Source organism: Callithrix jacchus, chromosome 22 (genome assembly GCF_049354715.1).
Source record: "Callithrix jacchus isolate 240 chromosome 22, calJac240_pri, whole genome shotgun sequence".
NCBI lineage: Eukaryota > Metazoa > Chordata > Mammalia > Primates > Cebidae > Callithrix > Callithrix jacchus.
Genome location: NC_133523.1, coordinates 486982 through 496689, shown reverse-complemented (window position 1 = coordinate 496689; position 9708 = coordinate 486982). Strand labels below are relative to the sequence as shown.

Genomic DNA, 9708 nt, shown 5'->3' with positions numbered 1-9708 from the left:
ACAGTGGCTGAGCTGGAAGGACCAGGGCCTGAGTTATGGGGTCATCGTGTCACCACAGTACCTGCAAACAAGGCGGCCTCATAGGAAAGCTGAGCAGGCTGATGACAGGGGAAATGTTAATCCTATTAGTGTTCCTGGATCCAGCTGTACCTGACCTCCTCTGGATGTTCCAATGATGCAAGCCCATGAATTCTTCCTCTCTCTCAGCTACTCAGGAGGCTGAGGTGGGAGGATCGCTTAAGCCTGGGAGGCAGACGTTGCAATGAGCTGAGATCAATTCTCCCGCCTCAGCCTCCTCAGTAGCTGGGATCACAGCATGCACCATTACACTCAGCTAATTTTTGTATTTTTAGTAGAAATGGGGTTTCACCATGTTGGCCAGGCTGGTTTCGATCTCCTGGCCTTAAGTGATCCTCCTACCTTGGCTTCTTATTTTATTTTATTTTTTGAGATGGAGTTTCACCATCTTGGCTCACTGCAACTTCCGCCTCCCGGGTTCAAGCTATTCTCCTGCCTCAGCCCTCCGAGTAGCTGGGATTACAGGTGCCCACCACCATACCCAGCTAATTTTTAAATTTTTGGTAGAGAAGGGGTTTCACCATGTTGGCCAGCTGGTGCCCAGTCCAGAGTGAACATCCTGCAGCAGCCTTGCCGGGACCCAGCTTTGGAAGGAGCTCAAGTCTCAGAGGGGGATTCCGGATTCTGCCTCTCCATCTGCCTCTGGGGTGGGGAGTGGAAACATTATCGTGGCTTTTCTTGCGAAACAGGCAATTTTCCAGGATTCATTCCTGTGTTGACTCATTGGTTCATTCATCACTTACCCTAAGCCCGACTGAGTGCTGGGAAATGGGGAGGCAATCCTGGTCTCTGCCATTATGGAACTTGTAACAATTTAAAAATTGTTTCTGGGCCTGGGGCGGTGGCTCAAGCCTGTCATCCCAGCACTCTGGGAGGCCGAGGCGGGTGGATCACGAGGTCAAGAGATGGAGACCATCCTGGTCAACATGGTGAAACCCTGTCTCTACTAAAAATACAAAAAATTAGCTGGGCATGGTGGCGCGTGCCTGTAATCCCAGCTACTCGGGAGGCTGAGGCAGGAGAATTGCCTGAACCTAGGAGGCGGAGGTTGCGGTGAGCCGAGATCGCGCCATTGCACTCCAGCCTGGGAAACAAGAGCGAAACTCCATCTCAAAAAAAAAAAAAATTGTTTCTGTGTGTGGTGTTATGATGCATGGTGGTTTTCTTCCCTGGTTCCTGGATTGCAGCTAGTTGCAGACTTTTGCTATCATGCTGATGGCTGGTTAGGCCTCTGGAAATAATATGTTCCAAGAGCTGAACACGTGCAGATGGCAGGGGGGTGGTGGTACCCAGGGACGGCTTGGAAGCTCCAAGACGGCTCCCTATACATCCTCACGGCATGCCAAGCCCCACCCTATGCACACCTCACCCTGCTTCTGTTATGTTTTGCCGTATGCTTTATAGCAAACCTGTAAACACAAGTGTTTCTGAACTCCGTGAGCTGCACCAGCAAATCAATTGAACCCAAAGGGGTGGCGGGAACCCTGACTTGAAGCCCGTCAGCCATAAGTCCTGGAAGCCGAGATTTGCAACTGGTGTCTGGTGAGGGGGCAGTCTTGGAGAACGAGCCCTCAACCTGTGGGATCCGACACCGTCTCTGGGTAGAAGAAGGCACTGAATTAAGGGGACACCCAGCTGGCGTCCACTGCTTGGTGCATGGGAAAAACCCTCCACGTGTGGTCACAGAGGTCTTTTCCATGTGGACGATTGTGAGGACGGTGGCGGTAAGAGCAGGGGAGAAACACGGTTTGACTTTTCCCTGTGTACTGTGGGACCCTCTCCATCAGAATGGGCTGTCACAACTGCCATTTAACAGGAGAGACTCAGGCCAAGGGAGTGAGGTCACCTGCCAGCAACCATTCAGAGCTGGGATTCCAGATTTGCTTTTTTTTTTTTTTTTTTGAGACGGAGTTTTGCTCTTGTTACCCAGGCTGGAGGACAATGGCGTGATCTCGGCTCACCGCAACCTCCGCCTCCTGGGTTCAGGCAATTCTCCTGCCTCAGCCTCCCGAGTAGCTGGGATTACAAGCACATGCCACCATGCCCAGCTAATTCTTGTATTTTTAGTAGAGACGGGGTTTCACCATGTTGACCGGGATGGTCTCGATCTCTTGACCTCGTGATCCACCCATCTCGGCCTCCCAAAGTGGTGGGATTACAGGCGTGAGCCACCGCGTCGGGCCTAAGAGACAGGGTTTCACCATGTTGGCCATAGTGGTCTCGAACTCCTGACCAAGTGATCCGCTGCCTCAACCTCCGAAAGCGCTGGAGTTACAGGTGTGAGCCACCCAGCCGGCTGGATTCGCTCTTTCTGTCTGAGAAGTGATTCTGGTTGTTGGAGGTGGGGGGACTGAGGAGTATCTAGAGCCCCTCACAGGTATGTGAACTCCCACTGGACCCCACCGGTGGGGAGTGGGCGGCCATGTGCGTTCTGGAGCAGGCCTGGGCTCAGATCTCCGCTGAGCCCTTGCTGGGGTGTAACCTCCGCCGTTGGGGCCTGTTCCCCGTCTGCAAAACGCAGGCTGGAATTTCCTTCCCCACAGTGCGGCCTGGGAGTCACAGGCGGCGACACTTCAGGTGCTGGGAAGGGTTGGGGTTACGATCTCACTGATGTCACTTCCATCTGCGCAGCTGCACTGTTCTCTATTTGGGGAGACTGAGGCCAGGGAGGATACCTGGGGCGGGCGGGGCTGGGGGGGGCCCCGCAGGGGGCCTCGCTCAGCTGCCCCGACCGGGCCGGGTCCAGGGGCCCCCGGGGGTTTCGGGCCTCGGATCCCGCCTCCAGCCCCGGTGGTTAAGTGGGTGGGGCGGGGGCCTGCGGGGGAGAAGCATCTTCTGCGGCCCCGGGGTGGGAGGTGGCCGCGCGCGCGCACACACAAGCGTGAGCCTCGCAACACGTTTTATTAGCGCGGGGCAGGGGCTCCGGCGGGGGTGGAGGGCGGCAGCGAGGGTGGGTGGGGCGGGGGCGTCGCCTCCTGGGAGCCCGGGCCTCCACCCCAGGGCCCGGCGCCTCGGGGCAGGCCCTCACCCGGGCGAGGGGACGAGGGGACGCGGGGACGCCCCAGTGCAGGTCCCGGATCCGCGTGGCGTGGCGCGCGGGGCTCAGCCCACCGGCTTGACCTTGGCGATGAAGAGCGCGGCCGCCCTCTCCAGGAACTCCTCGCGGGTCATGGGCGCGCTGGGCCGCCGCCCCCCGACGGCGCGGTCCAGCGCCAGCGCCAGGCTGTCGGGCCCCAGGCGCGAACCCGCCTCCAGGAAGCGCGCGGGCGCCGCGGCGTCGCTGGCCTGCAGCGCGCCCTCCAGGGTGTCCAGCACGGCCTGGCCCACGCGGCGGTCGGCCACGGCGGCGGCCGGGTCCTGCAGCAGCTGGAAGAGCGCACCGGCGCGCGCCACGAACTCCAGCAGCACGAAGCAGGTGAGCGTGCCCGCGCGGAACACGCTCAGCGGCACCGCCTCGTGGTCGCGGCACTGGACCTTGCGCAGCAGCGGCGCCACCACCTCCTCGGGGGCCCGGCCGTCGCGGCAGATGCGGCGGAGCAGCTCGCTGTAGGTGCGGCCGTCCAGCCCGGGCCTCTTCCTGCGCCCGCCCGCGCTCAGGCACTCGTAGGCCACGGTCACGTTACTGTTGAAGGCGGCCCTGCGGGGACGGGCACGTTGGGGGCCGCGCAGAGCCCTGGCGCCCACCCAGCCACACAGCCCCAGCCCCGGCCTCCCCTCCCCGCCAGGCCCAGGACGTAGCCTCCCGGCCTCCCCTACCCCCTATTCCTGGTGCCCTCCCCTTCCACAACCCCGGCCTCGCCTCCTCACTCTCTCTCCCTGCAGCTTCCCCATCCCAGCCCCCGGCTCCCTCCACCCAGCCCCCACCCAGCCTGGGCCATCCCTACCCCCAGTCTAGGCTTCCCTCAGGACCCCCCAGTCTAGGCTCCCTCCTTCTCCCCCCACCCAGTCTAGGCCTTCACTTCCCCCAGCTCCCCTCAGCCCAGGCCTCCCTGCCCCCAGCCCCCACCCAGCCTGGGCCATTCCTCCCCCCAGGACCCCCCACTCTAGGCTTCCCTCCTTACACCCCCAACCCAGCCTGGGCCTCCCCTCCCCCCAGCTCCCTTCAGCCCAGGCCTCCCTGCCCCCAGCCCCCACCCAGCCTGGGCCATTCCTCCCCCCAGGACCCCTCAGTCTAGGCTTCCCTTCTTACACCCCCAACCCCACCTGGGCCTCCCCCTCCCTCCAGCTCTCCTCAGCCCAGGCCTCCCTGCCCCCAGCCCCCACCCAGCCTGGGCCATCTCTCCACCTAGCACCTCCCAGTCCAGGCCTCCCTCCTCCCAGCCCCCACCCAGCTGGAATCTCCCCTCCCCCAAGTCCCCACCCAGCCTGGGGCTCCCTCTGCCCCCAGCATGGACTTCCCCTCCCTCAGCCCCCACCCAGCTCAGACCTCCCTCCCCCAGCCCTGGCTTCCAGGCTCCAACTCTGGACCCGTCTCAGGGCCTTTGCAAGGGCAGCCTAGCTGCCTTCCCCCATCTCCCTCACCTCCTCCCTGACCTTCTCTGCTCCTGTTTTCTTCCTAGTGGTGCCCTGTCTGACTTTCGGGCACAAACCCTGTGAGCTTCACGTCTCTCCCAGCAGAGCGTCGGCACCTGCCCCCCAGGGCCGGAAGTTCATCCTGGTGCCTAGAACGGTGCTCTGCACACAACAGGTGTTCGGGAAATGTCTGCCGAGTCAACCAGCAGGCCTCGGTCTGGGGCATCGGGCCCCAGGGACCCTCTGATCTCCCTCCCTGCAGCAACGGTCCCTGTTTACACTTGGCCCAATACTGGGCTGTACTTTAACAAAGCTAACGTTTCATTTTCTTTCTTTTTTTTTTGAGACAGGGTCTCATGGTGTTCTCCAGGCTGGAGTGTAATCAGAGCTTACGGCTTCTATCTCCTGGGCTCAAAGGATCCTCCTGCCTGGCCTCATTCCCCCGTCGGTTCCTGGCCGGGACTCACACTAGTGGCCTGTTGTTATCTTCTCTGGGACATAGAGGGAAACTGAGGCTCAGGGCAGGCCCATGATCTGGCCAAGAGTCCCAGAGAGGAAGTGGCCAGCCTCAGGGCTTACGCTTGTCCCTTCTGGGAGCTCAGCTTCATGGTGAGGAGGGCAGGTTTACATTGAGGCTCCAGCCTTCCCTCGGGTGTTACCCGGGCACACGGCTGCACCTTTCTGTGGGTCACCTGTGCTAGGTTCCCAGGAAGTACTGAGCCAGCATGCAGTAGGTGCTTAGGAAGTGCAGGGTTGGTGTACAGTAGGTGGTGCTGGGCCAGCATGCAACAGGTGCTCAGTAAATGCAGGGCCGGTATGTGATGGGTGCTCAGTAAATGCTGGCCCAGTGTGCAATAGGTACTCAGTAAATGCAGGGCTGGTACACCGTAGGTGCTCAATAAATGCAGGGCTGGTACACCGTAGGTGCTCAATAAATGCTGGGCCAGTATGCAATAGGTGCTCAGTAAATGTCGGGGTGGTAGGTCAGGCGCGGTGGCTCACGCCTGTAATCCCAGCACTTTGGGAGGCTGAGGTGGGCGGATCACTAGGTCAAGAGATCGAGACCATCCTGGTCAACATAGTGAAACCCCATCTCTACTAAAAATACAAAAATTAGCTGGGCACGGTGGCGCGTGCCTGTAATCCCAGCTACTCGGGAGGCTGAGGCAGGAGAATTGCCTGAACCCAGGAGGCGGAGGTTGCGGTGAGCCGAGATCGCGCCATTGCACTCCAGCCTGGGTGACAAGAGCGAATCCCCGTCTCAAAAAACAAACAAACAAACAAAACACCAACGAAACACCTGGATGACCTCTGCAGAATGAGCGAGATGAGCCTTGGCTGTGCTGAAGCCACTGAGGTTTGCACTTGATGGTTCCCGGGGTGCACGCAGCTGCTCCTGACTGACAGGTCCATGGGCCGGGATTCACCCAGCTTCGCCCACCAACATTCTGCATGAAGTCTCTCCTCTGCAGGCGGTCGCCCTCGTCTGCCTTCCCACACATCCACGCGGCCCCTCGCCGGGCCCAGACCTGCCTCGGGTTTGTTTGCAGCTCTGTGGGGCGACTGGCTTGTGCAGTGCTCGACCTGAACAACCATATATGGTGGTCCTGCTGTTGACTTCTTCTCTTCCTTGGGAGATTCTCTTCCGGATGTCCTGGGAAGCCACTTCCTCCTGTCCCGCCTCCTTTACTTCTGGTCTCACCTGGCCACCCTTTCTCAGAGCTATGTGCGCCCTGCTTTTCTGAGCCTGGCCTTGATCATGTAGGGAGTGGGGATTCATGTGAGGACGGGAGAACAGGGCTGGAGCCAGGTGCCCCGGAGGCCCCACCTGCCCTTATTACTGGCTGTTACCGGAGCTGCAGCTCAGCCACAGCTGCCTGGAGGGGCAGGAAGACACACACACGGGTAATTACAGCCTGGTGGGACCAGAACAAGAGACAGGACTGTGACGCCCGACTTCCAGGCTCCTCCTGGGGCTCCTTGGAGGTGACAGCAGGAGGAAGAGGAAGGCAGCAAGCGCTTGGCCCGGAGGCCGGGGCTGGAAGGTCAGCTCTGCCTGGGATGGTGGCTGCTAAGCCTTGGTTTCCCTGATTGCAGAATGGAGACCGGGAGCCCAGCCAGGTTCCCTCTGTGTCGGCTCCTACACAGAGTGGTTTGTAAGGCGTGTGCACATTTGTTAATAAAGATTCTATTTATGGAAAGCCTCCAGGAAGACACATAGGAGCCGCTCCGAGCCTTCCACTTCTGCTCCCCACTCCTGCCCCGGCAGACTGGCCGGAGGCCAGGGACGCTGCTCAGGGACCCACAGTGCTCAGGACGGCCCCTAGAGAATGAGTTGGAGGAACCCTAGCCCAGACCTGCCAGCTCTTCATGTTCGTGCATGTTTTCCTGGAAGTGACGTGCCCGGGGCGGTGCAGACCCCAGCTCTGCTCTTGGTGACTCTGTGGCCCTCAGCAGGTCACGTAACATCTGTGTTTGTGCTCCAGGGGCCTTGGAGGTGACCAGGAAGGTGGCAAGAAGGGGACACTGTGGCTGCCATCACCAGCCCGGGTGGTGGGAGCTTGCCATTTCTCAAAAGAAGCTGGAGAGAGGGTGGGGGTGACTTCTCCCCTTGTCTACCGTGGTGGTGCTCTCGGGAGCAGCCCCAGTCAGCCCCTCAGCCTTTGTGGGGGGCCACACGCTGGACTGTGGGAACAAAGCTGCACAGCTCTGGGCTTCTCCTCCTGACTGGCCAGGTGACCTCAGGGGGTTCCTGATGGTCCAAGCATGTAGAGGGGGCCGGGGCTGCCTGCTGTGAGGATGGGAGCAGCCCTGGATCCGTGGACACAGAACCAGATGCCGCCCAGCTGTACGCACCTGTCTTCTGCATTCACCACTGGCCGTGTCTCTGGGGAGCCCAGGCGGGCCCAGGGCCACCAGCACCACCCTTGCCCTGTGTCCCTGGGGTGACTGGGGCCCGCTAAACTCACCCATCCAGAACCTCAGACTGATGGGTCTACTCACACGGGAGTAGGGTGAGCCCTAGTGGTGTCCTTAGGGTTCACAGAACAGAAAGACGGAGGAAGAGACAGCCACAAGCTGCATTTTCCCAGCAGCCCTTGGGAATTATAAATATATATACTCTCATCTGTAGTGTCTATGGGGCGAGTGGCTTGTGCAGTGCTCGACCTGAGCAACCATATGTGGTGGGCCTGCTGTTGACCTCTTTTCCTCCTTGGGAGATTCTCTTCTGGATGTCCCTGGAGGCCACTTCCTCCTGCCCCGATTTCACCTCTGGTCTCACCCTCCCACGATTTCTCATGGGCTCTCTGGGCTGGACACCCTCAGAGTGTGGTCCTGAGCTCTTCTCATCTCTTCTGAAGCCTTCAGGACCCCTCCCGGTCCAGTCTCCTGTGGCCGCCCCGGGTCTCAGTTGCAGAGGCTTCCGTCCACCTTCCTGTCTCCAGGCTCCTCCCAGCCTCCAACGGGATCCACATTGATTCTGGCAGCTTCTTCAAACCAGGGGCTGCCATCCCAGTAAACGGCTCCACTGACGCTCTGAGCCTGCCCTTGCCCACTACCCTCCCCCTGGGCCCTTGAAAATCCTCATGTGGGGCCTTTAGAGCCACTGGGCCTCCTGCCACCCTGCTCCTCGTCCAGGTCCTCAACACCCTGCCACCATTATCTGAGTATGATCTTGGACACCTGTGCACCCTGACCCTGGTGGGGGACACTCCCCCTCTCTCTCCTCCCCGAGAACTCTCTGAGACTCTGGCGAGGGCTGCCAAGGTGGGCGCTTATGCCCTGGTTATCAGACTGAAAGGGCACCTTTGCTTGGCATCCTCCCTGCCTGCTCCAACCCCCTTCCTGGGTCCTCCTGGGCGCACCCCCTTAGAAAATCACCTGCACACAAAATGCCTGCCTCAGGCTCCGATTCTGAGGACCCCCGCAAAAGACAGCAGTGCATCCACACCCAACATCAACACATACTCCTCAACCACCCTCCCCGGGCCCAGCTACGGGACACCGCGCCTAGGCACCTGCAGCTCCGCATGCTTCAGCCAATCTCCGTCTCAAAAAAAAAAAAAAAAAAAAATCATATACTGCAAGGGGAACCTCGGCGGCTGCAAAAAGTCATCATAGAAGGCGAAGCCGGCCAGGGCTCGAGCCGCAGGCAGCGCGCTGCCCAGCGCCAGGCCCAAGCCCGCACCCTCCAGCCCACCTTTTCCCGTCCATCCCCGCCAGAAGGCATTGCGGACTACAACTCCCAATAGGTCCTGCGCCCCCCGCGCCTGCGCCGCGGGCAGGGAGCCGCGCGGGGCATGCTGGGAGTTGAAGTCCGCCACCGCCCCACCCGCCGAGGAAGACCCGCTACGCACCTCTGGGAGTGGTGGGCCAGGCGAAGGTGCCACAGCGCGCGGCCCAGTCGCTGCTGCTGTAGCAGGAGCTGCCCCGGGGGCTCCCCGGCGCCGCCGTTTACAGGTGAGCGCAGGCCCATGTTCTCGAAGTAGTGCGCAAGGAAGGCGATCGGTTCCTCGGGCCGCGCCTCCAGCACCTTCAGCAGGGCTGCGCGTAGCATCTCCGTCACGCCGACCTGCCGCAGGAAGTCCTCCTCGCTCTCGGTCGCCCCCGCCGCCTGGGACACCGACTGGCGGCCGCTGTCTGTGAAACCGGCCGGCGGTATTACCGTCGGTCGCCTCTTCTCCACTGTCGCCATCTTCGCTGAGGGCAGTGGGACCGGAAGCGCCGCCATATTCCACTGTGTGTTAGAGCCCCCGAGGCGGCCATCTTGATGAAGGGCAGAGGGCGCGGAAATGCAGCTGAGAGACTGTGGAAAATGGCAGGAGCACGCTGCCCTTTTCCCTGTGTGCTTATTGGCACTCTTTCTTCGCTTCCCTCGTTGTGTAAATTGATTGGCTCTCTTGGCTTTGGCCTGGATCCTGAGTTTTGCCAGGGTCCAAAATGGCTGCCTCGGAAGTTCTCCGTTTCTGGCATGAAGCCGGATTGCTTGCCAGCTTCGTAGTGAGCGGGTCCTCCATTAGTATGGTCTCCTAGCAACCAGTCTCCCTGGTTACCAGAGCATCCTGAGGAGCATGCGCGGGGATGGACCCGCCCCGGACTGCTGAACCCAGCTTAGCT

The 9708-nt window shown here is 60.6% G+C and overlaps 1 protein-coding gene across 1 annotated transcript; it reads right to left on the bottom strand.

Moving 5' to 3' along the window:
• Positions 1-2960: 2960 nt before the first annotated feature.
• Positions 2961-9299, bottom strand: TPGS1 (tubulin polyglutamylase complex subunit 1). The gene is made up of 2 exons (XM_002761512.6): positions 8949-9299; positions 2961-3715 (listed from the first exon to the last, which is right to left on the bottom strand). Exons 1-2 carry the CDS (start codon positions 9284-9286, stop codon positions 3181-3183), a joined length of 873 nt encoding a protein of 290 aa, XP_002761558.3. The 5' UTR covers positions 9287-9299; the 3' UTR covers positions 2961-3180.
• Between the last annotated feature and the right edge of the window lie 409 nt (positions 9300-9708).

Coding starts and splice junctions, on each gene's coding strand:
- TPGS1 (XM_002761512.6), bottom strand. CDS start 9,286: ATGGCGACAGTGGAGAAGAGGCGACCGACGGTAATACCGCCGGCCGGT. Junction 3,716..8,948: donor CTGGCCCACCACTCCCAGAG/GTGCGTAGCGGG, acceptor CCGTCCCCGCAG/GGCCGCCTTCAACAGTAACG.